The 27,732-nt window shown below is 51.5% G+C and overlaps 1 protein-coding gene across 1 annotated transcript; it reads left to right on the top strand.

The window, feature by feature from the left end:
- Anpep (alanyl (membrane) aminopeptidase) lies at positions 1–26,408 on the top strand. Its single transcript, NM_008486.3, has 21 exons — positions 1–66; positions 5,551–6,573; positions 6,983–7,125; positions 7,202–7,338; positions 8,683–8,809; positions 8,894–9,048; positions 9,210–9,323; positions 9,421–9,564; positions 9,733–9,798; positions 9,904–9,969; positions 11,805–11,980; positions 12,169–12,242; positions 12,791–12,924; positions 13,026–13,081; positions 14,477–14,624; positions 20,548–20,639; positions 21,230–21,340; positions 21,452–21,619; positions 22,365–22,505; positions 22,827–22,908; positions 25,835–26,408. Exons 2-21 carry the CDS (start codon positions 5,960–5,962, stop codon positions 25,985–25,987), a joined length of 2,901 nt encoding a protein of 966 aa, NP_032512.2. The 5' UTR covers positions 1–66; positions 5,551–5,959; the 3' UTR covers positions 25,988–26,408.
- The last annotated feature ends 1,324 nt before the right edge of the window (positions 26,409–27,732 follow it).

The following is a 27,732-nucleotide window of genomic DNA, read 5'->3' as shown; positions in this document are numbered from 1 at the left end:
TTTAACCCGCCAGAGCAGGCGGGCGGAGGCGAGGCAGGAGCAGCTCGGAGAAGCGTGCAGTCCTAGGCAAGTGTGGGAAGGCAGCCATGGGCTGCGGAAGTTTGGGGACACCGGGTGTGGGGCTTGGCATCTGGGGTGCGGGAGCCAACTGAAGCTTCTGCCCCTACTCAGATGGGTAAACTGAGGTCCGGGAGCTGCCGAAGCTGTTGGAGTGAGTCCCCGAGGGTGCCAGCGGCTCTTGGCCTCCAGGTGTCTGCAGGGCTCCGAGGGAAGCTCCGGCCTTGGTGACAGAAGATGGCCAGGCCTGGAGAAAAAGGGGTGGCTGGAGCCCAGGAACGGTAGCTGGAGTCTGGTGGCCAGACTCAAGGGTTAGAGGGCGGGTGGTGAGGGACACATAGAGGACGGAGCCAGAGATGAGAGGATACAGAATGGCTGAAGTATAGAGGACTAGGGATGGCGCGAGTGGAACAGAAGGTGCACGCTGACCCCTGGAAGTCACGGAGCAAAGACACATGTTTCTGCTCTACAGTCCCAGTCGGGTTAGAGCGGCGGCCCTGGCCCTGTGCCCCAGCCTCTGTGAGGAGACGGGAACTAGACTTTATCCTAGACCCTCGGTTGCTGTGCTCGTCCCATGCATAGATAGGCATGCCTCCTGGATGCGCACCAGGATTCTGCTGCGGTGGCCTCCAGAGAGCAGAGCTGGTGGCAACCCAAGCTTTTTCAGCAGAGGGGTCTTTCCAAATAGACTACCTCCAATAAGGCAGGCTGCCTGCCCTGGAGAGTCTGGGCTTTGGTGACTTAAAACCCAATCCTGCTCTGAGGATACCAGTGACATGTGCTGTTGGGAGATTTCAGGGCACTTCTGTGACTGATGGATCTGAGGTCTAGGGATGTCAGGACCTTGGCCAGTTTATTTGTGAAAGTAGAACTTGGAGCAGGTGGCCTCCCACCTCTGTCAGCGTGGGTGGCTAGTAAGAAGGAGGTGGCCCGGCACCAAACAGGAAGACTGGCCACAATTCCCCATGGGGAAGGGAGCTTTTCCTACATGTGACAGGCCAGGTACAGGAACTAGGACTGTGGCTACGGTGGATTGTGGAATACCTGAGCAATGAGCTGTATAGCTTAGGTTGGCTTGGATCTCTAGGCAATCCTCCTGCCTCAGCCTCTGGATTTGATTATGGTACTCTCCCCCAACTCCACAGGATTTGAACCTAGGGTCACATGCATACCCTGCAGAGTTCCTGAGGGGGCCGCTGCAAGGTGCTCGCCCTTCAGCCCAGAATCCCAGCAGGCTGGTAGCCACTCACCTCAGGCTGAGGGATCCTATAGATTATACCTATGAGGGCAGGGCAAGGCCTCTGCAGAACTGTGTTTGTAGCAGTTTCTGCTGACCCCCGTCTTATGAGTATCACTTCTCAGAACAGTTCCCCATTCCTGATCATGGTCTGACTGAAGGGAATCTGTCCTTCTTGTGGCCTTTAAAGCCACTTCCATCAAAGAAAGTGTGGGACTGTATGACTAGTGCACTTCGCTTGCCCTACAAAGCCCCTCTGTCCCTGCCCCACAGGGACACTGCTCTGGCTCACAAAGGTCAACCTGCCATGGGTTTAATGTGGTTCCCACAGAATGGAGTGTCCAGAGCTCCCAAAGGAAGCACCCTGGGGATTGGCCCAGCCCAGCCCAATCCAGCTGTGACATGGGGATAGGCCATCAGCCAGGATGGTCCTGCTCTGGGGCCTGGTTTTAACCCTGGCTCTATACACTGCTACTTCAGAGTGGGAAGAGAGGCTACACACTATCCCCGAATTCCCTGCTGTGTAGTCTCACAGTGCTGACACCAGAACTCAGAGAGCTTTGGAGATAAACTGAGATGTGGTATGGAGCCCAGACTACCTAGTGTATGTGTGGTGTGCTTGCCTGTGTGTGCCTATGTTTGTGTGGTATGTTTGTGTTTGTTTGTGTGTGTGTTGTATGGTTGTGGGTATATGTGTGTATATAGTATGTTTGTGTATGATATGTGTACGTGTGTGTTGATGTGTGGCATGTATGTATATTTGTGGTGTGTGTTTGTATGTGGTGTGAGTATGTGTGTGTTTGTGTATGTGTCTGGTGTGTGTTTATGTATGATATATGTATGTGGTATGTGTATGTGTGTGTTTTTGTGTGCACGTATATATAAATATATTTGTGTGTGGTGTGTGTGTGCTTTGTTTGTGTGTTGTGAGTGTGTGGGGTGTGTATGTGTGTGGTGTGTTTGTGTGTGGTGTGTTTGTGTGTGTGTATGTGGTGTTTGTGGTGTGTATGTATGTGCTGTGTGGTATATGCTGTGTGGTATGTGTGTGTGGCATGTGTTTGTGTATGATATGTGTATGTGACATGTGTGTGTGTTTGCATGTGGCATGTGTGTACGTATGTGACGTGTGTATGTGTGTGGCATGTATGTATGTATGTATTTGTGTGTGGTGTGTGTATATGTCTGTTTGTGTGTGTAGTGTGTGTTTGTGTATGATATGTGGTAAATGTATGTGTGTGTGTCCTAGATAGGGTTTGGTGGTTGAGACCTGCCAGACATGGGGGAGGCATTGGAAGGAAGGCAGGAGACTTGCTTTCTGCAGACAAGGCCTGCACTGAAGTAGTGACATCCCAGATCAGGCAGGACAGAGTGGTAGCTTCTCCAGCAGCAGCAGCAACAGCAGCAGCAGCAGTAGCTATACAGGGTAGTCTCGGGTTACCTTGATGAGTAGTTTTCACCAGTGGGATGAGGTGAGCTTAAATCAGGGGGGAAAAAAGTAACTTAACACACCACATCCAGGTCCTTATTGCTCATCAGGCTAATTAAGGTGAATTTGTTTTGAGAAAAAATATTAAGCAAATGATGTCCTGGACGATGACGAAGATGCTTCTGTGCACAGTCTCAGAGCGCAGGGTGGAAGGTGGAGCTGTCCCCAAAGCAAGGGTCTGAGTTCTTGGGTGCCTTAGCTATCATCTTGTCACTTTTGTGGTGGTGAAGCACAGGCTGTCTGCTGAGAGAGCTGCCACAGCCAGGGTCTTTCCCTAAGTGACATATGTGAAAGAGATGAGAACTGGAGGTCACAGGAGTGTGGCATTAAGGACACGGCAAGGTTGTGATGTTTTAGCTGGAGTTTGAAGTATGAAGAAGAGCTTGACTAGAAAGAGAGGAAGGGTATATCTGGCCAAAGAACCAGAGGAACAAAGGACAGAACTAAGAGGCTCAGGTGCCTGAGAAAAGCTGGCTCTGGGTGTGAAGAGAAGCAACCAGAGGGTCAAGTTCAGGGATGGTGTTGGCCTGAACTTGTCTCAGTCTCACTCTGAAGGCAGTGACAGCCGCCTCACCCACACACTCAGGAAGATCTCCCCGCTGAGCACGCTGACAGGGCAGGATAACAGGAACCCTAAAGCCTCCACAGCCTGCTGGGCGTGGAAGAGCCTGTGCCAAGGCAGGGGCTATGGAGAGAGACTTTTTTTGGAGTCCCCCCAAAGGTGAGGAACTGTGAAGCCCACCCACTCACCCCTAGCCTGGGTTGGTGCCATTCCTTGAGCTAAGCCACATCCAGACACCAGGGCCCTTTGCAGAGGAGCCCAGATTTCGGCCAGCTGGCCCTCGGTCCATGTCCAAAGCAAACAGGAAGAGACTGGAGGGCCAAGCTAGCTCTTTGTTTGGAGACGGGATTAGCCGAATGGACTTGTGGGTCTGCCTGCTGTTCAGGTAGGGGGACATGGCTCCCAGGGTGTGGACTTCAAGCTTGTAAGAATAAGACCTTGGCTATTTCTTGGCACCATCAAGGTGGCTCTGTTGGGGGAACCCTTTGAAACCTCATGTGAAACCCTTTGAGGCCTCAGCCCATATCGCTGCTATCTAGTGTATCATTGTGTACCTTTCCAACAGAGTCTCCCACTAATGCCCCTTGGCCGTCAGCCCAGGCCTGATAGGTACAGCTGTTGTTCACTGCAGTGATGTCCAGACTCAGGCCCTGGGGCTCTGCTGTCAAAGGTGGGGGAGACCAGAGAGCTCTGTGTAACCCCCAGCCTGAAAGGTAGACCATCAGAAGTTCTAGACACCTCAAACACAGATGCTGGCCTGGCTAGCCAGAGTAGACGGCAGCTCCACACACCTGATCCCCTTACCACATGCTCATCTAACACTTTCCTGGAGGCCAGGGGCCAGGGTGGCAGGTGGATGAAGGCCTGGAGGATCAGATGGGCTGGAAGAGGGCTCAGAGGATGTTAATAGTTCTCTTAAGATGCCTTTTGGGCAGGGGCAGGGTGGAGATGAAGGCTGGGGAACTTCAAAAGGGACTTCTTCTGGAATGACTTGTTCACTTGCTCAGTCACATATGTGGGCATCTATCTACACAAACAGATACATATGGAGTACCTACTAGGTGGTTGGCACAGAACCATTTCTGGGGGCAGAAATAGCCAAGGTCTTATTCTTACAAGCTTGAAGTCCATTAGTCCGTTACCTACCACCACACAGAGGGGAAACTCATGTTGAGCTATAGGGATCTGAAGAAGGGGTACACGGTGCTGTGTCTAATCCATCCGGGCTGGAGGGGTCAGGGAGGGTGGGCAGCTTCTCTAAGACGTGAAGTATCCATAGAAGCTGATCAGGTCAGAGAGAAATCTATCCAGGCAAAGGACCATAGGTAGAGGGGCCAGTTGAAGGCTCGGATGAAGGCTGATGGACTGTGAGTGTGAGTGTGTGTGTGTGTGTGTGTGTGTGTGTGTCAGGAGGCGGGTTCCTGGGGTGAGGGTGAGGAGTGGGTGGGCTGATTTCTGCATACCATGTGTGGCTCCCTTAGGAAGGTGGGGCCTGAGTTCTATTGAGCAAAAGGAAGATTTGAAACAGTGGAATGTACCGGCGACGCGTGATGAGTAGTTTTAAGGGGTCTGCTGGAAGCAGGGAATTCATGAGACTACAGCAGGGTCTGCTAGAGGCTGTGAGGAGAAGGGGGTGAGCTGGATCAACGTCGGGATGAGCATCAGCCAGGGTGGCTGTCTGGGAGGCAGGGGCCGGTGAAGGAGAAGGGAAAGGGCATGTTTGACAGAGCTGGTTAAGTAATGTGTTCATGTCTACCCAGGACAGAGAGCCGAGGGCGGTGCTGTGCTGTGGGGAGGAGGGCTTAGCTGTAAGTGTCCACCATGGGACGGCTCATGTGCCAGGTAAACCTGAATGGGAAACACTGTCATTTACTTCTGAGAGGTACGAGAGAGAGAGAGAGAGAGAGAGAGAGAGAGAGAGAGAGAGGGAGAGAGGGAGAGAGAGAGAGAGAAGGGTTCATTTCGCCTTCTTTGGAGAGCTGAGGGGAAAGAAGTTGGTCAGGAGGAAAAGGGGGCGAATCTGAAGACTGTCCCAAGGGGCCCCTGGCATCTGTTGAGGAACCCAGAGGTGGAGCTGGTATGCTTTTGATGGCCTGCTGGGAACTGGCTTCATTCTGCTCTGCCTGCCTTACCTCTCGAGCCTGGGGAATCTTTCCCTGAGTCTAACCTCTGTCCTCATGAGTCTGTTCTCTCCATTTCTCCTTGCAGGTAGATTACCGTCACTGCCTTCCCCCCTGCCTCTAGGTGCCAAGTCTGCAGCCTGCCCTTCAGCCCCCGCTCTAGCTGATTTCCCACCCCCACTCCCCCCTCTCCATCCAGGCCACCTGCAGTCGTAACCACACACTGTGTTGGTTACAGCAGGCATCTCCCCTGCCCACCCCCATCCCCCATCCCTTACCCCAAGCCAGCTCTGCACACTGTTTCATTTCTGATCTCTCCAGAGCCTGGGCAGAGCGTACCCCTGTCCAGCCTAGTGACCTTCGCCTGAGCTCTGGTTAATATTTGTCCGACCCAAAGGCAGTGGGGCTCCACCCCCTGTGAGGATATAAGCTGGCCCCGGGGCTGCTGTTCTTTCCTCTTGGCCTGAGCTATTCCGAGCTCCCTGTCCACCGGCATCATGGCCAAGGGGTTCTACATTTCCAAGACCCTGGGCATCTTGGGCATCCTGTTGGGTGTGGCAGCTGTGTGTACCATCATAGCTCTGTCGGTGGTCTACGCTCAGGAGAAGAATAGGAATGCAGAGAACTCTGCCACAGCCCCCACGCTCCCGGGCAGCACCTCAGCCACCACCGCAACCACCACCCCTGCTGTAGATGAAAGCAAGCCTTGGAACCAGTATCGCTTGCCTAAGACTCTTATACCTGACTCCTACCGGGTGATCCTGAGACCCTACCTCACCCCCAACAATCAGGGCCTGTACATCTTCCAAGGCAACAGTACTGTTCGCTTTACCTGCAACCAGACCACGGATGTCATTATCATCCACAGCAAAAAGCTCAACTACACCCTCAAAGGAAACCACAGGGTGGTGTTGCGAACCCTGGACGGCACTCCGGCACCTAACATTGACAAAACGGAACTGGTAGAGCGTACTGAGTACCTGGTGGTGCACCTGCAGGGGTCCCTGGTAGAGGGCCGTCAGTACGAGATGGACAGCCAGTTCCAGGGGGAACTGGCTGATGACCTGGCTGGCTTCTACCGCAGCGAGTACATGGAAGGAGACGTCAAGAAGTAAGGTTCAAGGGCGTGGGCACGGTCTGACACAGGGCTGCATCTGGGGCTTATGGAAAGGGAGAGGTTGGAGACTTCAGGAGACCTCAGTAGCTCCATTGCTCATCTGTAGGGGGAGGCAGTTCCTAGGGGTACTGGGTTGTGGTATGAAAGGGTTCCTTGGATGGACAGGAATACTGAGGCTCAGAAGAGAGAAAATTGTCCGGGACCCACCTCGGCTCACACTGGCGTGAAGCCTGCCAGGGCTTAGATGGCATCTGGAAGCTTTTGTCTCCCAAGGCAGCTTGTTGGTCAGGATCCTGAGGCTGTGTGGGGTTGGGTGAAGGGGAGTAAGCAGGTTGGGGCAGCCATCTTCTGTACCCTAAAACTATGCTCCTTACTCCTTCTCTAACAACACTGCTTTGGACAGAGTGGTGGCTACAACGCAGATGCAGGCTGCTGATGCTCGGAAATCCTTTCCATGTTTTGATGAGCCAGCCATGAAGGCCATGTTCAACATCACACTCATCTACCCCAACAACCTCATAGCTCTGTCTAATATGCTTCCCAAAGGTGAGCCTGGCTGTCCTGGGTTTGCCCTGAACTGGGCAGAGCAGGAAGCCCACACACTTACATATCCCATGCCCAGAGTCCAAGCCCTATCCGGAAGACCCTTCCTGCACCATGACTGAGTTCCACTCCACCCCTAAGATGTCCACATACCTGCTGGCCTACATCGTGAGCGAGTTCAAAAATATAAGCTCCGTCTCAGCCAATGGTGTCCAGGTATGAAACTGGGACTGTATGTCATGAGTTGGATCTGGCCCTGGCTTGAGGGACCTTCTCAGATCTTCTCAGTGCTAGCTTCTGAATTATTAGGCTGTTGAATCTCAGCTATGAGTGATCCCAAGAACTCTTTTGCTTTCTAGACAGTTTCTCAGGTGTAAAATTGAGGAACGTCTGTCCTGAACCTTGCTCTGTAGAACAGGCTGGCCTCAAACTCACAGACACCCACTTGTCTCTGTTCCTCAATGCCGAGATTAAAGTTGTGTGCCACCACGAATGGTGCCTTGCTTTTAATTTAGAACAAATTTATTGGCAGGGCGTGGTGGTGCACGCCTTTAATTCCAGCACTTGGGAGGCAGAGGCAGGCAGATTTCTGAGTTCGAGGCCAGCCTGGTTCCAGGACAGCCAGAGCTATACAGAGAAACCCTGTCTCGAAAAACCAAAAAAAAAAAAAAAAAAAAAAGAACAAATTTATTTTCTGTGTGTGGGTGCTTTGCCTATGCGTACGTCCATGTACCACTTCTATGCCTTGGAGGCCAGAAGAGGGCATCAGGTCCTCTGGAACTGAAGTTACAAACAGTTATTACCTATTACAAACAGTGAGTGCTGGGAATTGAACTCAGATCTTCCTGAAGAGCTCTTGACCACCGTTGTAGTTAGGGTTACTATTGCTGTGATGAAACACGGGGACCAAAAGCAAACAGAGGAAGAAAGGGCCTATTTGGCTTATGCTTCCATGTAGCTGTCCATCTTCTGAAGGAGGTCAGGCTGGAACTCAAGCAGAGCTGGAACCTGGAGACAGCAGCTGGTACAGAGGTCATGGAGGGGTGCTACTTACTGGCTTCCTCTTCCTGGCTTGCTCAGCCTGCTTTCTTTAGAACTCAGGACCACCCAGCCCAGAGGTCGCAACACCCACAATGGGCTGGACCCTCATCACATTAATATCACTGATTAAGAAAATACTCTACAGGCTTGTCTCCAGCCAGATCTTCTGAAAGCATGGCCTCAAGTGAGGTTCCATCTCCCAGATGACTCTAGCCTTTTAGGTTGACATAAAATTAGTCCGCACAGCCACTGAGCCATCCATCTACCCCTCTGTTTTAAATATTGAGACCAGGTCTACTGAGGTGCCTGGGCTGGCCTTGAACTTGTGACCCTCCTGCTTTGGCCTCTTAAATGCTGAATTTACAGGCATGTGACCGTGCTCGGTTTCCTCTGTTTAATCTAGTTGGTCTCCATCCTGACTTATCAGGGACCTCTAGCTCCCTGTATCCTGGGACTCTACCCATTTTTCTCATGATCCCAGAGGACCCTAAACCTGACCTCCTTCCTCTCATTCTGCAGATTGGAATCTGGGCTCGGCCCAGTGCCATTGATGAGGGCCAGGGTGATTACGCACTGAACGTTACAGGCCCCATCCTAAATTTCTTTGCCCAACATTATAATACATCCTACCCTCTACCAAAGTCTGGTAAGTGACCATGGGGCCTACATGGAGGTAGTGCCAGGATGCCCATTCAGACACCTCCCATTGACACCGGGATCCTTTCCACAGACCAGATTGCCCTGCCTGACTTCAACGCTGGAGCCATGGAGAACTGGGGTCTGGTGACCTACCGTGAGAGCTCCCTGGTCTTTGACTCTCAGTCCTCCTCCATTAGCAACAAGGAGCGGGTGGTCACTGTGATTGCTCACGAGCTGGCCCATCAGGTGGGCAGCTGTGGGAGCCCCAAGAAGGAGCAAAGCCTCGGGGTGGGGGGGGGTGTCAGGTCCTCACCTGGCCTGTGCCAGCAGACAGCCGGCGCGTGGTTGGATGTGATTAGTGATGGCAAGGCCTGTGAGACTCAACGGCTCGTCTGTGTCCCCTGCAGTGGTTTGGCAACCTGGTGACTGTGGCTTGGTGGAATGATCTGTGGCTGAACGAGGGCTTTGCCTCCTACGTGGAATATCTGGGTGCTGACTATGCAGAGCCTACCTGGAATCTGGTGAGTCTCCATTCTGGGAGCTGGGCCGAGGTGGAAGAGCGGGAGTGTCTGTGACACACCCCTTCTGAGCTCCTGATGGCATCTGGGGACTCCACAGAAAGACCTCATGGTACTGAATGATGTGTACCGTGTGATGGCCGTGGATGCCCTTGCCTCCTCCCACCCACTGTCCAGTCCTGCTGACGAGATCAAAACACCAGACCAGATCATGGAGCTGTTTGACAGCATCACCTACAGCAAGGTGAAGCCTCCTGGCTTCTGCCCACCCCCCTCACCCCCGGGAGTCACGGAGTTGGGGTGGGAAGGAGTGCATCCCTCAGGCAGCCTCATCCCAGCTGCCTGCCACTCTGGGAATGCTTGACCCTGGTGGCCAGCTTGGCCTGCTGAGCCCCCTCTCATCCAACCCCAGGGAGCCTCAGTCATCAGGATGCTGTCCAGTTTCCTGACAGAGGACCTGTTTAAGAAGGGCCTTTCAGTGAGTACAGCTCCAGGCGACCCCTCTGCATGGTGGCTTTCCCAGCAGAACCCTCCACAGGCCTGAGTATAACCCAGCCCTTAACAAGGTCTGTCATCTCCACAGTCTTATCTCCACACCTACCAGTACTCGAACACCGTTTATCTGGACCTGTGGGAACACCTGCAAAAGGTGGGTAACAAGCCTTCTCCATTCAGGTACCAAGGCCCAAAGTCCCTGGGGACAGCATGTGAGAGACTGTGCCCAGCTGCTGTGCTCAGTAATCCAGGCAAACTGTCTGGGTCCTCAGTGGCTTGTCTATAAAATGGGTATAAAGATGGATCCTTAAAGAGGGTGGGTAAAACCTCTGCTCATAGCCCACTTCAGGTTCTTTTTCTTCTTATTTTTTTTAAATGTGTTCTCTTCAGTTGGTTCTCCCATCTTGTTTCTGAGGCAGGGGATATCTTGTTTCTTTTCGTGAACACTTGAGTGCCATCTCTCCTTAGGAGTGCTGGTATTATAGATGCATGCCAACACATCCAGCTTTTTGTTTTTTGGGGACGGAGTCTCACTGTGTGGCCTTGGCTGTCCTGGAAATTATTCTGTAGATCAGGCTGGCTTTGAACCCAGAGATCCACCTGCCTCTGCCTCCACCCCCTCAGCATATCCCACTAGCTTGCACCACCAGGGCAGGCCCACTCAGGTTCTTGCTTAGTTGCACCATGGCGAGTTTTGTGGATCACTTAGTACTGAATATGAACTTCAGGGCTCTTATGCCCAAACTACTACTTCTATCTTCTTCCTCCTCCTCCTCTTCCCCCTCCTTCCCCTCCCTCTCCTCCCCCTTATTCTCCCCCCTTCTCCTTTTCCTCTTCTGCCAGAACTTTGGAACAAGCCATTTAACTGACACACCCTTCCCAGCTGCCCTGTGCCCCATGGCCCTCTCGACCTGGCACATCCTTGCACACACCAGCACATTGGAGGCAAACTCTGACCCTCCAATCCAGCCTGCCTCACATTCCATTCCCCAGCTTCCCAGTCCCCTGCCCAGAGGCTGCTCTCCTTCCAGCCTCTCCCTAGGGCTGGAGTCCACCGTCTCCATGAGTCCCTATCACTTTGTCTCCCCCTACCCCATGCCCTCCAGTCTTCTCTGTAGACTTTGCCCACTTCTTCTTGGCCCTGCCCACCTCTCCTCCATCTTTGTTCCTCCAGAGCCCCAGGGCTCTGTCTTTCTGTCTAACCACTCCCTGGCAGCTACACTGTGTCTTTCTGGGCCCCAAGGCCATCTTACTGGGCAGGGGATATCCACAGAGTCACAGATGGGCAGGGTCTAGTCTCATAGCCCCTACCTCAACCCTATCCCAACCCTCATCCCATCTGCAGGCACACTGGTTAACCTCTCCACCCAGATTCTGACAGCTGACTGGGTGGTACTCTCTTCCACCTGCCTTCCTGTACTTCAGCACAGCTTGCCTCCTTCCCTTCCCCATCTCCTATGGCCCCACTCACCCCCCAACTTTGCCTTCTGACAGCTTTCAGGGGTTCACAGCTCCAGTTATTACCAGACGCCACTGGCTTTTTACTGGGATTCCAAAAGCCCTGCCCAAAGCATTTGAAAAAAATAAAAAGATCTGAGAAGACAGTTAACAAGGCCATCCCGTTCTCTTCTATTGGGGGGTACTTGTCCTCCAACCCCACGGCCCTGTCCCTTGCTCCTGCCTGTGACATTGGGCAATGCTCTGTCTCCTCTCTGTTCTTCTCTAAACATTCAGAAGGCATGGGCCATATCTTGGGGCCATATACAGGTGTATCTACAATGGAGTTAGTTAGAAGCTGAGAGGTTCTTCAGCCCAGCTAGCTCTGGGCAGACGAGGAGAGACAGAGCTGGATGGGGTCCCTTGTCCTCTGCCCCACTTCTCTGTGTTGGTGACACCACACTTCTAGGCTGTCCAGAATCTGCAGAGGCTACCTGGGTGGTGGGTGTGGGAGGATAGTGGTTTGACAGCCACACTGTGTCCCTTGAACAGGCCGTGAACCAACAGACAGCTGTCCAACCCCCGGCCACGGTGCGCACTATCATGGACCGCTGGATTCTACAGATGGGCTTTCCCGTTATCACTGTGAACACCAATACAGGAGAAATCTCCCAGAAACACTTCCTCCTGGATTCCAAGTCCAACGTTACCCGCCCCTCCGAGTTTAAGTGAGCAGATGCTGCCACCAGAGTCCCCGGGAAGGGTGGGACACAAGGGAGGCGATCATGTGCTGTTAGGAGCATGGTGACACTTGATATCAGTGTTGGGCCATCAGTGGGCACCCGAGAGGGGTACCCCAGGCTGGTGTGCCCAAGAGTAACCGATCATCACTCTGGGTCACGGTCTCTCACTACAGTTACATCTGGATCGCGCCCATTCCATTTCTCAAAAGTGGACAGGAGGATCACTACTGGCTGGATGTCGAGAAAAGTAATCTAGCGCCATCTTGTCTTTTGGCTCTTGGCCTGTGTTCTTCAGGGAGTGGGGTGGGGTGGGGTGGGGTGGGGTTGTGGGGTTTGGGAAGAGCTGAGTGAAGAGTCGCTTCATTTTTTCACTTCGCAAATAGAGCTGGTATCTTTGTTTCCAGTTCTCACCTTGCTTCCATGTGGCCTCAGGCAAGTTTACTGTTCATCTCTGGTCTTCCACTCCATTGAGTGGTATGAGAATCACAAGAGAGAATGCCTGTAAAACGCTTAGGACAGTGACTAGCAGGTACAAGGAGCTATCTTATGTGGCCAGGCACTGAGGAGTCAAAGGCAAAGGCTAGTCACTCAGAAGCAGGCGAAGGAAGGCACGCAGTCAGAAACATCCAGGCACTCTCTTAACACTCAACTGTAGAGTCTGGCTTCGGTGCCCAGAGTGGTGAGACAGGAATGAAGGGGGTCACTTCCATGCGAAGGCCCAGGAAGTGAACACAGGGTCCTCCATGGCCTTCTGGGCACACTCCACCCAGACCTGTTCTCTGTCTTACTCTATAGACCAGAGTGCAAAGTTCCAGACATCCTCCAATGAATGGATCTTACTGAACATTAACGTAACCGGCTACTACCTGGTTAACTATGATGAGAACAACTGGAAGAAGCTTCAGAATCAGCTGCAAACAGACCTTTCTGTGGGTATCCCTGCCGCTCTGTGTCCCATGGTATGATGAGCCATCAGACTCAAAGTCTACCCTGTGGTGTGAGCCCAGAGTCACGCTGTTTCCCTATCTAGGTTATCCCTGTCATCAACCGAGCACAGATTATCCACGACTCCTTCAACCTGGCCAGGTGAGTGTCCTCCTGGCTGAGCACAGAAACCTGAGACTGGCGGCCAGTGACCCCGTTCTCCCCCTGCTATCCTGGGTGCCCATCGGGTCCCCCTGCTGTGTCAGGTGCTCCCGGAGCAGTCTCCCATGGTCCCCACGTGATCACGTCACAGACGAGGACTCTTGACAGCGTTAGAGCACCTTGCCCCATGCTTCACCACAGCCAAACACAGGGTTCTCCTACTCCACTGCCCACTTTCCACCCACAGCCCCAGCTTGCCCGAATGCTGTGTGCACACCAGGCCTGTGCTTGGTGCTTTAAAAAAAAAATCTGGCTTGAGAAGGGTGGAAGAGGCAGAGCGTGGGCACAATGATACTTAATGAACACCAGTTCTACCTCCCAGGATAACATGCTCGCTCACAGTGGTTATGGTGAGGCGTCGAGCGAGGTCTTTGACACGAGTGACATTTCCCAGAGTCACCTGTGGACCCAATGCCCACAAATAGCCTAAGCCAGAAGATGGGAGAAGGGTTTAGTTAGAAGACCTCAGTAGAAGGGTCTGCAGAGATGACTTGGGGCTTGTCACTCAGCATAAGAACAATGGAGTTTAGATGCCCTGAGCCCATAAAAGCGGATACGGCAGTGTTCTATACCGTAGCTCTGACCCTGATGGGGAGGGGCAGGCTCCTGAGCTTGGCCAGCCAGCCTCATGGACTCAATGAGTTCCAGGTTCAGTAAGAGACTCATGTCTCAAAAAAATAAGATGGAAAGAATCGAGGAAGACCCCCACCCAACGATGGCCTCTGGATCCACATGCATAGATACATTCACACATACCTGCAGGCACATAGGCACACATCCACAGGAACACACACAGACACACATGTAGTGCACACAAAAATAAAAGTCTCGCCCCCCCACCCAAAAAAAAAATCCAAGAGAAGTTCAGCAGAGTTAAGAGCTCTGAGCTAGGTCTCTTTTGAGTTGTGTGGCTTTGGGGAAGTCAGTATACATTATAACAAGTTGGTATAAATGGTGGAACGCCCATTTAGTCCCAGCATTTGGAAGGCGGGGGGGAGGGGGGTTTCTGTGAGTTCCAGGCCAGCATAGTCTACACAATGAGTTCTAGGACAACCAGGGTTACATAGAGACATCCTCTCTCAAAAAAATAGAAATTATTGTAGTAAGAACTAAAGAACATAAGGTTTATAAGGCAAGAGAACATGACAGGCAGTAGACTGAGGTTGGACCCCAATGGTGGCGTCACAAAGCATCTGTGTCACTTCTTCTCCCATGGAAAATACAAAAGGGTCAGGAGACATAAGAGGAGGTGTGTCTCTGAGAACCTGGGCTAGGGTCCCCAGAGTGTGGCTGTCTTGAGTGGGTGCTGATCTGGGGCCTCCTGTTTGTCCCCAGTGCTAAAATGATACCCATCACCCTGGCGCTGGACAACACCCTCTTCCTGGTCAAAGAGGCGGAGTACATGCCCTGGCAGGCTGCCCTGAGCAGCCTCAACTACTTCACACTCATGTTCGACCGCTCGGAGGTCTACGGCCCCATGAAGGTATGAGTTGTTGGTATCCTAGGGTCTAACCTGCACCACTGGGCAGTATACTACCTGGCCAAGCTCTTGGGGGGGGTGGTGTCACAGAGTAATGGATCTAAAAGGAACAGGCATGGAGACCGCTAGGAGTATGGGTGCCTCCTTCTCCCTCCCACCCCCAACAAAAAAGACAAGATTCCTCACAAAGTCTGCCCATCAGAAACATGGGAAATGAACACTTTAGGGAGGCCATTTCACAAGAAGGCTAAAGGCCTCTGTTACCAGCCTTGTGCCTTAGGCAGCTGTTCCCAGCAGCACCAGTCTCTGCTGAGGTGTGGGCTTGGCCACCATGGCATATCTCCCCATCCCACCCCACCCCCAGGCTGGCAGTAAAGCATTTACAGGCTTTGACAAGTTCATAGCACTGCCTAGATGTGTGTGTGAAGCTCCCACTGGAGAGAATAAGCCTGTAGGACCTGGCTCAGGATGAGGCCACACCCATGGGATGTTCATAAAAGAGCAAACAGCAGACAAAGAAAACAGAAATAAGTGACTAACAGCTGGGATTGGCTGAGTTATACCACAGTGCTCATTTGATGGAATGCTCATAGCTCTGTAGACCACATTTAAGAGACTTTTGTTGTTGGGAATTTGGTGTGTGTGTGTGTGTGTGTGTGTGTGCATTTATGCATGTATGAAGGCCAGAGGTCAATGCCATCTTGCCTTAGCTGACTAGCCAGCACCTGTGTCTGCCCACCATGCTTACAGGCATGTGTTTATATGGGTTTTGTGGACTTGGATTCCATTCTTCCTCCCGCTTGGGCAGCAAGCACTTTTGTTTCCTTCACCTTACTTTTTGAGCTCACTAACTCTGGGCCCACTATTCCTGGCCAGCTAGGTTGCTCAGGAAATCCCAGGGACCCTCCTGTCTCTAGCTGTATGGTGTGTGTGTGGTGTGTGATGTGTGTGTGTGTGTGTGTGTGTGTGTGTGTGTGTGTGTGTGATGTGTGTGTGGTGTGTGATGTGTGTGTGTGTGTGATGTGTGTGTGGTATGTGATGTGTGTGTGTGGTATGTGTGTGTGTGTGTGTGTGTGTGTGTGTGTGTGTTTGTGTGTGTGTGTGTGCGAATGTCCTGGGAATTGAACTCAACTCCTCATGACAAACCCTGGGTTAACTGAACCATTTCCCTAGCCCAGTTTTTTTTGGTTTGTTTTTGTTTTGTTTCTTTTTATTGTTTGTTGGCTTATTTATTTATTTATTTATTTAGATAATCTTTGTAGGTAGGTCTGGAATTCTTTTAAATTTTATTTTTAATTCCACGAACTCCCTAGGATAGCAAGTGCATATTTTGTTAAACAGCCTTTTAACTCTTTCACGATTACTCAGGATCCTCTCAAGCTGGCACAGTAGAGCTCAACAACAATACTTATCAAACCAGCAATCCAGCATACAGCTGTGTCAGTATTCGCAGCCAGCTGGAGCCCATAGGAGAGTTCATGTATTTCCCGAAGTCTTCTGTCATGTCCACGCGGAGGTCCTGCCTGAGCGGCACTCTGCTTCCTCAGCCCCGTGGCTCTCTTCTCCAGTTTCTCTTAAGGGAGAACATATTCTGAGAGTTTTGAGAGATGGTTTGTGGCCGTGGGTTTTCTCAGGCAGATGCTTAGCCAGGGCTTTTATTCTGCTTTTACACTGGACTGAGAATTGAGCTGGCTTTGGAAGTTTCTAGATTGGAAACCATTCCTCAGAATGTCTAAGGTCTTGAACTATCGACGTCAGCCTTCTCGAGTTGCTGTTGAAATTGCTCAGAGCTTTTTGTCTTTTCCGGTGCTTGGCATGTGACCAGTTTTGCTTCCTGGAAACTTCTGGGCTCTGGCAGCAGACCTGGTGGGCCAGCCTGGGTCCCTTCGGCTTGGACATAGATATGCTGTAGTCAGAACTTGTGTGCTGCCCCTCTGAACTTCTTCCCTGCCTGCTGCCCATTTCATGTCTCTCTGGAAGTCTGAGTATTTACACTTCTCTCTGGCTTTGGCCTGGCTTTCATGTCCCTCCTAGTTGCAGCTTGGTGACTCTTCACTCTCCCCCCTCCGAGGTGGTGGTGGTCCTCTAAGTGTTGGTCTGCCAATTGCAGGATGTTTTATTCTTCCCTCCCACTTCTGGCCCCGGTGTCCTGCACTGTGTCTTCTCCTCTCCCTGGGAGGGTAGTCAGTTACTCAGCTTTTGAAGTCTCCCTTTTTCCTTTGTTGACTTGAGGTTTCTGTTTGTCTTGGTCTCCGGTCAAGTAGGAGGCTGAGAGGCCTTTTTGGATTTAAGAGTGAGGCAATAAAGAGTGACCTGAAGCCACACCAAATTGGAACAGAACAGACGGCTAAGGCCCACAAAAGGGCGTGGTGGCGCACACCTTTAATCCCAGCATTCTGGAGACAGAGGTAGGAGGTGCTCTGAGTGTGAGTTCAGCCTGGTGTCTGCTCAGCAAGTTTCAGGCTAGCCAGGGCTACATAGTGAGATCATTTCTCGGTGATGACGATGATGATGACGACGGTGATGACAATGACAAAGAAGGATTGGAAGCTCATTGTAGTCTGTCACCTGTAGATCTCACTGTGGGAAGACATGGTGGCCAAATAATTCTTCACTGGAGACACTCAAAAGTGAAGGGCTGGGAGTCTGGGATTTGGCTTAAGAGAGAATGTGTGCACACTATGTGCAAAGCCTTGAACCTGGCCTCTGGCATAAAAATCAAGAAAAAGGACTGGACTTAATTATATACTCACACCAGACTGTCAAAGAACAGAAGGTTTCTTTTTCTTTTTTTTTTAAGATTTATTTATTGATTATATGTAAGTACACTGTAGCTGTCTTTAGACACTCCAGAAGAGGGAGTCAGATCTCATTATGGATGGTTGTGAGCCACCATGTGGTTGCTGGGATTTGAACTCAGGACCTCTGGAAGAGCAGTCGGTGCTCTTAACCACTGAGCCATCTCACCAGCCCAGAACAGAAGTTTTTAAAACTATGAAAAAGGAAGGAAGGAAAGAGAAAAGAAAAAGAAAAGGAAATCAAATAGATATGCATAGGTCTTGGGTTTCTCTCAAGATCATCTGGTGTCTGGTGTGGGCTTCTGTTGTGTAGTAAAGCTGGCAGAGCCCACTCTCAGGGTGTCTGGTGTGGGCCTCTGTTGTGTAGTAAAGCTGGCAGAGCCCACTCTCAGGGTGTCTGGTGTGGGCCTCTGTTGTGTAGTAAAGCTGGCAGAGCCCACTCTTAGGGTGTCTGGTGTGGGCCTCTGTTGTGTAGTAAAGCTGGCAGAGCCCACTCTCAGGGTGTCTGGTGTGGGCCTCTGTTGTGTAGTAAAGCTGGCAGTGCCCACTCTCAGGGTGTCTGGTGTGGGCCTCTGTTGTGTAGTAAAGCTGGCAGTGCCCACTCTCAGGGTGTCTGGTGTGGGCCTCTGTTGTGTAGTAAAGCTGTCAGAGCCCACTCTCAGGGTGTCTGGTGTGGGCCTCTGTTGTGTAGTAAAGCTGGCAGTGCCCACTCTCAGGGTGTCTGGTGTGGGCCTCTGTTGTGTAGTAAAGCTGGCAGTGCCCACTCTCAGGGTGTCTGGTGTGGGCCTCTGTTGTGTAGTAAAGCTGGCAGTGCCCACTCTCAGGGTGTCTGGTGTGGGCCTCTGTTGTGTAGTAAAGCTGTCAGAGCCCACTCTCAGGGTGTCTGGTGTGGGCCTCTGTTGTGTAGTAAAGCTGGCAGAGCCTACTCTCAGGGTGTCTGGTGTGGGCCTCTGTTGTGTAGTAAAGCTGGCAGAGCCCACTCTCAGGGTGTCTGGTGTGGGCCTCTGTTGTGTAGTAAAGCTGGCAGTGCCCACTCTCAGGGTGTCTGGTGTGGGCCTCTGTTGTGTAGTAAAGCTGGCAGAGCCCACTCTCAGGGTGTCTGGTGTGGGCCTCTGTTGTGTAGTAAAGCTGGCAGTGCCCACTCTCAGGGTGTCTGGTGTGGGCCTCTGTTGTGTAGTAAAGCTGGCAGTGCCCAATCTCAGGGTGTCTGGTGTGGGCCTCTGTTGTGTAGTAAAGCTGACAGTGCCCACTCTCAGGGTGTCTGGTGTGGGCCTCTGTTGTGTAGTAAAGCTGGCAGTGCCCACTCTCAGGGTGTCTGGTGTGGGCCTCTGTTGTGTAGTAAAGCTGGCAGAGCCCACTCTCAGGGTGTCTGGTGTGGGCCTCTGTTGTGTAGTAAAGCTGGCAGAGCCCACTCTCAGGGTGTCTGGTGTGGGCCTCTGTTGTGTAGTAAAGCTGGCAGAGCCCACTCTCAGGGTGTCTGGTGTGGGCCTCTGTTGTGTAGTAAAGCTGGCAGTGCCCACTCTCAGGGTGTCTGGTGTGGGCCTCTGTTGTGTAGTAAAGCTGGCAGAGCCCACTCTCAGGGTGTCTGGTGTGGGCCTCTGTTGTGTAGTAAAGCTGGCAGTGCCCACTCTCAGGGTGTCTGGTGTGGGCCTCTGTTGTGTAGTAAAGCTGGCAGTGCCCACTCTCAGGGTGTCTGGTGTGGGCCTCTGTTGTGTAGTAAAGCTGGCAGTGCCCACTCTCAGGGTGTCTGGTGTGGGCCTCTGTTGTGTAGTAAAGCTGACAGTGCCCACTCTCAGGGTGTCTGGTGTGGGCCTCTGTTGTGTAGTAAAGCTGGCAGTGCCCACTCTCAGGGTGTCTGGTGTGGGCCTCTGTTGTATAGTAAAGCTGGCAGAGCCCACTCTCAGGGTGTCTGGTGTGGGCCTCTGTTGTGTAGTAAAGCTGGCAGAGCCCACTCTCAGGGTGTCTGGTGTGGGCCTCTGTTGTGTAGTAAAGCTGGCAGTGCCCACTCTCAGGGTGTCTGGTGTGGGCCTCTGTTGTGTAGTAAAGCTGGCAGAGCCCACTCTCAGGGTGTCTGGTGTGGGCCTCTGTTGTGTAGTAAAGCTGGCAGTGCCCACTCTCAGGGTCAGTGGGAACTGATGGAACCTCCACCTCTGACCTCCCTGCAACCCTTCTCATCATGTGTAGTGCCCAGCACCCCAGCTTCTCTGGTCCAGCACCTCCTGTGAACAAGGGCAAGCTGCCACTGGACACAGGGGCCAGGCCAGAGTTCGACTGGCAGACTTGGATTCCAGCCTACCCACAGCCCAGCCTTCCCCGTGCCCTCTCATTCTGAACCTCCCTAGAGCAAGTCCTGTTCTCTCTCTTTATTTTTGCTCTTTTTCAAGACAGGTTTTCTCTGGCTATTCTAGAACTCGCTCTGTAGACCAGGCTAGCCTCAAACTCAAAGATCCACCTGCCTCTGCCTCCAGAGTGCTGCAATTAAAGGTGTGTGCCACCACCGTCTGGCTAGCAAAGCCCTTTTCTGCAGAAGCTTGGTGGCAAATCAAATTCATCTCTGCCAGACTGAGCCAATCTCCCATCTCACTTCCCAGTTGTCCTGTGTTTGTCACAGCCACTGCTACTGACATGTTCTTGAGGAGGGGAGAGGCCAGTTCCTTTTGCCATTGGATAATGACTTCAGTTTGTTACAAAAGTCAAATCAGAAGCTGAAAAAAAAGAGTTTAATTTAATGACAGCATGAGACTGATGTGAGATCAGGTTAAAAAAAAAAAAGTACACAGAATTAGAGGCAAGCCAAGAAAGGATGCAAGGGTAAGAGGGATGACATTGCTGGTCTGGGTCCACCCTCTGCCTGCCCGTGTTTCCTAGATTTCTCACAGTAAGATCATGGAGGAGACCTGGCATTATAGTCGGAAGCAGTGATGGGGGGACAAAGAGCGTTGGGATTGAGTCAGTCAGTCTTTGAGGAGAAAAGACACCAACTCAGCCATCTGTAACCTAGATTGGAGGGGCTGGCCTTGGACACACCCTGACCTCTCCCTGCCTGCCAGCCCCGACTCATGCTCACGGAGAGGCTGCCCACCCACCTGCCTGGGCCCCTTGACACGACTCTTATGTTCTTTCCACAGAGGTATCTGAAGAAGCAAGTTACGCCCCTCTTCTTCTACTTCCAAAATAGAACCAACAACTGGGTCAACCGTCCTCCAACGCTGATGGAGCAGTAAGTGCGATGCCTTGTGTGGCTTTGGAGGACCCATAGGACCTAAGGGCTGAGAACACCACCCGGCAGTGTTCCCCTCTGGAACGTTCAATGCCTGGCCACCAGCCAAGGAGAGACCCCACCTAGAAACCTGGGACCCTGCCTTGAAAGTCTACCTGGCTTGTGGGCTCTCCTGGTTTCTTTTGAGTTTTGTGAGTTTCTTTGTCACAGGGTCTTAGGTAGCTCAGGCTGCCCTGGAAGTTTTGATCCCCCTACCTCAGCCTCTCCCGTGGTAGGATTACAGGTGTGCACCACCACATGCAGTTTATACAGGGCTGGGATCAGACCCAGGGCTTCCTGACACACTACAAACATCTACGAAGTGAACTACACTCCCACTCCTGACTTTATTAACAAAGACTCAAACGGAAAGCCCAAAGCTGCCTTGGGAAACAAGAAAGTGCAGGCCAATGGCAGGAAAAGAATAGGCAATGTCCCAAAGGGTCAAGTGGACCACAGAGCCTTAGTATTAGGCCCCTGGTTGTGTTAAGAGGACAGACTTGGTGGGAGTCTGGTCAGAACGTACTAACCACATGTCACCCCTGGGACAGGTACAATGAAATTAACGCCATCAGCACCGCCTGTTCCAGTGGTCTCAAAGAGTGTAGGGACCTGGTCGTTGAGCTCTATAGTCAGTGGATGAAAAACCCTAATAATAACACGTGAGTATTCCCTCCGTGCCTCCCCTGCCTGTCCTCATCTGCCCCTTGGCCTAAATAGAGCCCCAGGCCAGTCATAGGCAACTCCTTGCTCCCCGTTCCTTGCCGCTCCAGGATCCACCCCAACCTTCGGTCTACTGTCTACTGCAATGCCATTGCTTTCGGTGGCGAAGAAGAGTGGAACTTTGCTTGGGAACAGTTCCGGAATGCAACTCTGGTGAACGAAGCGGACAAACTCCGGTCAGCCTTGGCCTGTAGCAAAGATGTGTGGATTTTGAACAGGTGAGGACCTGGCCCCACCCACAGACTCAGCCTGGCCCCACCCACATGCCATGCTCCTCTTCTTACCAGCTTCTTAGCCTCCTGATGGTGAGGACAGGGAGGCTCAGAGGCAAAATAATTAGTTGTTCATAGGCTTAGTATGTGACTAAGGCAGGGTCAGGGTCAGGGTCAGGGTCAGGGCCAGATCCCTAACTCTTAACTGCTGTGGGCTCTGTTTTGAGCCTCACAGCAGGGTCTCCTGCTCCTGGGTGAGGTCTTCTTCCACCCTGGTAGCCTTTTCATAGTCCAGACCTGCAAAGTTCCAGAGACTATAGCTAGGCATTGCTCCCGATTCCACAGGACACCCATGACCCCCAAACAGGTAAGAATCATATTCTTTGCTCCATCAGTGTTCATGAGAAACAGTTCAGTTGAGTCTCCTTCATCATCAGAGTGAGGCGCGGCCACTTCACCTGGCATGAGGGCTGGGAGGACAGGAACTCCTTCCTTCTTTTATCTGCTCTCAAGAGAGACCCTCGGGTAGCACACACTTGCATGACCAGCGACCCTGTGACCCTGTGTAGGTGATTCAGTTTTCCACCTGCAGAGGGGAGGTAGTACCAAGCGCCCCACAACTCTTCACACATCAAGGGGGATGCTGAGTGATGCGAGAGGCAGAGATTGTGTGTGTGACATCGGGCTCCCAACCCTGTATCCCGGGACTGTGGTCCTCAAGTGGCCCATACCCTTGGCCTGCTGCCCACAGGTACCTGAGTTACACTCTGAACCCGGACTACATCCGGAAGCAGGACACCACCTCCACCATCATCAGCATTGCCAGCAACGTGGCTGGGCACCCTCTGGTTTGGGACTTTGTCCGAAGCAACTGGAAGAAACTGTTTGAGAAGTGAGTCTGACTGGGGTGTTGAACTATCAAGGCCAAGACTGGGTGTGCTGGGGTGACCCATACATCTCCCCATCCCCGTGCTGAGCTTTCCCACTTAGAAAGAAAACTGTGGCCAGGGACAAGGAGTCAGGGACCTACAGCCTGAGCTGTGTTCAAGACTTGCCTCCTGCATGGCCTGGGAGGGTCTCTTGGGGTTCTGGGTTTTGTCTCCTTAGCTCTCCCTCACAGAATGGTTGTGGGGTGCTATAGTTTCCTGACACCCGCAGAGAGGGTCCCTTGAGTCTTGGCCCCTGCTCATGTCCATCTCCCCGCACCTCACAGTTACGGTGGAGGATCTTTCTCCTTTGCCAATCTCATCCAGGGAGTGACCCGGCGCTTCTCCTCTGAGTTCGAGCTGCAGCAGGTAAGTGGCCAGGCTTCTCCACGCCCTGGGCTCTATCTGGTTTTCCCCATTGAGGGTGGTGGCTTATACTCTTGGAGCAAGGACTGAGAGACTTTGTAGATATTAATGATTCCATTTTTAAAACCTTGGAACTTTAAAACTGTATTTATTCATCGATAGCCTAGAGTGAGCCTGCGCTCCTGGGCTCTAGCACTCCTCCTGCCCGAGTCTCCGAAGTAACTAGGATTGTATGCCTAGATTCCTTTAAGAAAAAAACCGAGTTACAATTCACATACCCTAAGCTTTACCATGTTAAGTGCTCTTTAGTATTTTTGCAAGATTGTACAACCGATCTTTGTCACCCACTCCCCAGCAGCAGCTAGCCGTTTCTTCTCATATTTGTCCCATTTCCCTACCCCCTGGCTGGCAACCACTAATCTACTTTATCTTTCCATTTCATAAAATAGAAGTGTAAATTCTGTGAGTTGGAGTGGAATTCTGTAATATGTGACTTGTTTGTGTCTGGCTTCACGTAGCACCTAAGGCTTAAAAGATTTGTTCCTTTGTATGGCTGAGTAGTATTCCATTGTATAGATATACCACAACTTCTTTATTCAAATTCATCAGCTGATGGACACTTCAGTTGTTCCCATTTTTGGCTGTTATGGACAGTGCTGCTGTGAGCATTCATGTATATTTTTTATTGTTTCCTTTCCTCCTGGCCATATGACTGGGAGAGGAATTGTCACTCATTTGTTCACTCCACGTTTAACTTTTTAAAGAGGCGGTTAAAATTTTGTCCTGTAGACAGAATATCTCCTGTACTGCATGGATACATTGCCTGTCAATTAAAAACCTACAGGGTAGAAAAGAAGGCGGGACACCCGGAGGCAGGGAGAATGCTGGGAGAGAGTTAGGTAAGGGAGATGTGAAGATTCAGACACGTGGTAGAATGGAGATTAGAGTAAATGGGTTATAATAAGTTATGATCTGGTCAGAGAAGAGCCTAGCTATACGGCAAAGGTATATGTAAGAATACTTGGAGTCTGAGTCTCTCATCTGGACCCATAGGGCTGGGAGGAACCAGGACATAAGTTCTCCATTACCCCGAGCAAATGCACTACTGCAACATTCCTGCTTTCAGTGAGGCCAGTTCCAGTTTCTCAGGGTCCTTGGGCAGTGTATGGATGACTAAGGGCAGGAGCTTGCTGGCTGTTTGCATATCGCTAGAATAACTTCTATTCACGTCTTTTCCCTGGTTTTAAATTGAGCTTCTGCCTTTCCGTCGCTGGGTTGTGTGAAGGCGTGTGTTGTAAGAAGGTTGTGTGAAGGCGTGTGTTGTAAGAAAGTTGTGCGAAGTTGTGTGTTGTATGAAGGTTGTGCGAAGGTGTGTGTGTGTTTTGAGATAGATGCATGACCTGCAAACATTTTCTTCTCATTCAGTAATCGTCCTGCCTCTGCTTCCCACTTGCAGAAAAATGTGTTATTTTCCCTTGCTTACACTTGGGTATCATGTAGTTTTATACCTGTGGGTTTTTTAAATGTTTTTTAAAAATTTATTTAATTTATGTATATGAGTACACTGTAGCTGTCTTCAGACACACCAGAAGAAGTCATCAGATCCCATTACAGATGGTTGTGAGCTACCATGTGATTGCTGGGAATTGAACTCAGGACCTCTAGAAGAGCAGTCATTGCTCTTAACTGCTGAGCCATCTCTCCAGCTCCTATACCTGTGTGTTTTAAAGAGTTTTATTGATATTTTTGTACATGTAGGACAATTTGTGTGTGTGTGTGTGTGTGTGTGTGTGTGTGTGTGTGGCTTTTTCGAGACAGGGTTTCTCTGTATAGCCCTTGCTGTCCTAGAACTCACTTTGTAGACCAGGCTGGCCTCGAACTCAGAAATCCTCCTGCCTCTGCCTCCCAAGTGCTGGGATTAAAGGCGTGCGCCACCACCACCCAGAGTAGGACAATTTTTTTTTTTTAAAAAATGTGTTTGCAGTGCTAGGGCTTCAACTCAGGGCCTTGCTGTTGCAGCAAGCAGATCAGCACCTACCTGTACCCCTCTACGCCTTTTATTTAATTATTTTATGTTTTGAGACAGGGTCTCACTATGTGGCTCTGGCTGGCCTGGAATTCACTGTGTAGACATAATTTTTTTGATGCTGTTAAAAATGAAAACTTCTCTGCCTTCCCTGGTTTTCATTGCTGTCCTTAGGAGTACAGTTGATGTTGTACGCTGGTTCTATATTATGAAATCTTGCTGGATCGTTAGTTCTAACCACCTTTGGTTTTTCTGGTGCTGGGGATGGAATGGAGGAGGGCTTCACATGCTGGGCAAACTGAGCTGTAGCTCAGCCTGAGTTCTGATAGCTCAGTTCTGTAGCTGAGTTCTGAGTTCTGCTTTCACAGATTCCCCCAGGACTTTGTGTGCCCTCTCCCTGTACTCATTGCGCCACTTCACTGTTCTGAAGTGATGAGACTGGAACCCAGGGTCTCCATCATTTTAGCAAGTGTTCCACCCCCGAGCAGCACCCTTACTGGTACTTTTTGTAAAAAGCCACTGAGGCACGGAAGCAACGCCATCCTCTGGGGTTCAGAAATGTCCACAGTTGTGGCTCCCATGTGGATGCCTAGCTCGTTGGCTCATTGCTGGGGTGAGCTGCTTCAGGTGAAACGCAGGCCTAACTTATTGAGATATTGCACAATAAAGCCCGCTACCCTCTGAGCAGGTCCCACTTGGGGCTGTGGTTTCACAACTTCCGGGTAGGTGAGCACTTAACCCCAAAGAGAGGTGAAGGATTGAGCCCTTTATCCGGGGAACAAGATACCCCCCCCCTTCAGGGGCGTGTGAGTGGGGTGAGAGTCAGAGGGCTGGGAAGAGCCCCTCTTCTCAGGGCTGAGTTGGAGAACCAGCTCAGATCTGATGCTTTGGTTTCCTAAACAGCTGGAGCAGTTTAAAGCGGATAACTCAGCCACAGGCTTTGGCACCGGCACTCGGGCTCTGGAGCAAGCCCTGGAGAAGACGAGAGCCAACATCGACTGGGTGAAGGAGAACAAAGATGCGGTATTCAAGTGGTTCACAGAGAACAGCAGTTAGTTCCTGGTTCTGAGAACCACTTGTCCCAGTATGACACCTCTTACTATCTCAGCAGCCTGTGCAGGGTCTCTGTCCTCAGAGCTCCAGACACCAGCATCCTACTCTCAAGGATGAAGTCTCCAGCCTGTGGAGCCAGCCTAGCTCCTAACTGTCAGGCTGACGGACACCTCCCAGGTCTTGCACCCTCATGCCAACTCTGCCCCAGGTCCAGGCCTCTGGGGCTGATCTCAGGGAAGCCCAGCTCTGAAGCTAGATTTACTGGACAAAGGGCAGCCTGGAAAGAGACTCCCTGAATGCTTTACTATCCCTGCCCCCTACCCCCACCCCTACCCCCCACGAGATCCAGAACCAAAGAATCAACAGGGCACAAGATCTATATATATTTTTAAGAGAAAATGTAAATAAAGAATTTCTAAAATGAGCTTCCAGACTTGTCACTCAGTGGGAGCATTAGATTAACACAATGGTTAGGGAAGCTGGAGAGGGGAACTGGGGTGGTGGGGGGGAGGGGAGGAAGGAGGATGCCTTCCTGTCCCATGCAGTGTCAGGCTGCAAGTTTACTGGTTGTTGGGAGCTGGGTATGAGGAACCTCCAGGAGGGGTACATATGGTGGCCCCCACAGGGATGGTAAGAGCTGGGTCTCGGGGAGCATCCACCTTACCAAATGTCAGAGTGCTGGCTGTGGGCCTCCTATTGTGTCAAAGAGGGACGGGCACCTGGGACAATGGAAGAAGGCAGTACAGTAGAAGCCCTAACCTCTACTGAGGTCATGACCAAGGGCATGCACCCCTCACCAGGTTCCAGAGTGACAGAAGGATTGGGCTGAGGGTTAGAGGTAAACGAGGCACTGGGACAGGAGAGTTTGGGAGCGGCTGGTGCTGTAGACAGCCTCCTGTGTGTGATACCTATTGCCTCCCTCCTCCCCCATGGGGGTGGGCTAGCAAATGAAGCCATCACCAGAACCTTAGAGCAAAAGTCCACAATTCTGTCGGTCCCAACACCAGGCTGGGCTCAGCTTGCAAGTTAAAAAGATGAGCAAGCTAGGCAGAGCAGTACAGTCAGTCAGTCTTGTTCCCAGCACACAGAGGCAGAAGGACCAGGAGTTGGAGCCCCAGGGAAACCCTATCTGAGGAGGGAGGGAGGGAGGGAAGGAGGGAGGGAGTGGGGGGATTCTTAAACACAACAAGTACACTGGAGGGGCAGGCAAAGGGGCCAGCGACTTCCAACTCTATCTTTGACACAAGCTTTAGGCATAAGTGAATCAAAATGAATTGAGGCCACAGGCCAGAAGGAAACGGTCATGATTAAGCAGTCTTAGTCTAGGTGTGGTCTGAGGGGCCCTTGTTTTGGTTCTTCAAGGCGATCCACAAAGCCCTTTCTGCTTGAGAGGGGCAAGCTGGTTCTGTGTAAGGGCTGATCCCCTCATACATTGACGGTCTTTGAGGTGCCGCCTGTGACCGTAGGTTTAGGACAGACAGTGACCAGATAGTTTGTGATGCCCTCTTAGGGGTCTGGAATGGGACACTGTAAAAAAGCTGAGGGTAAAGTGCCTCTGTTGCTCTCTGAGTTCTCAGCCTTGAAGAAAGATGAAAGTGTTCAGACATCCCCCAGTTTTTGTGTGGTTAGTGTACCTGTGGGCAGAGTTCAGTAATTTGACCCAAAGGGGTTTTCAAAGTGGAGGTGGGGGGTGGCTCACAAGCGGGGACCCTCCTGTGGAGGATGACTTCATGAAGCTGGTTCTCTGC

The sequence above is a fragment of the Mus musculus genome, chromosome 7, assembly GCF_000001635.26.
Source record: "Mus musculus strain C57BL/6J chromosome 7, GRCm38.p6 C57BL/6J".
NCBI classification, from domain to species: Eukaryota; Metazoa; Chordata; class Mammalia; order Rodentia; family Muridae; genus Mus; species Mus musculus.
The sequence above is the reverse complement of the archived record's forward strand: the minus strand, read 5'-3'. Positions and strand labels throughout refer to the sequence as shown.

What these genes read in the sequence shown, in the direction of transcription:
- Anpep (NM_008486.3), top strand. Translation starts at nt 5,960, where the DNA reads ATGGCCAAGGGGTTCTACATTTCCAAGACCCTGGGCATCTTGGGCATC. An exon ending in ATGGAAGGAGACGTCAAGAA is followed by an intron (nt 6,574 to 6,982) that starts GTAAGGTTCAAG and finishes TGCTTTGGACAG; the next exon opens with AGTGGTGGCTACAACGCAGA. An exon ending in AGGTCTACGGCCCCATGAAG is followed by an intron (nt 14,625 to 20,547) that starts GTATGAGTTGTT and finishes TTCTTTCCACAG; the next exon opens with AGGTATCTGAAGAAGCAAGT.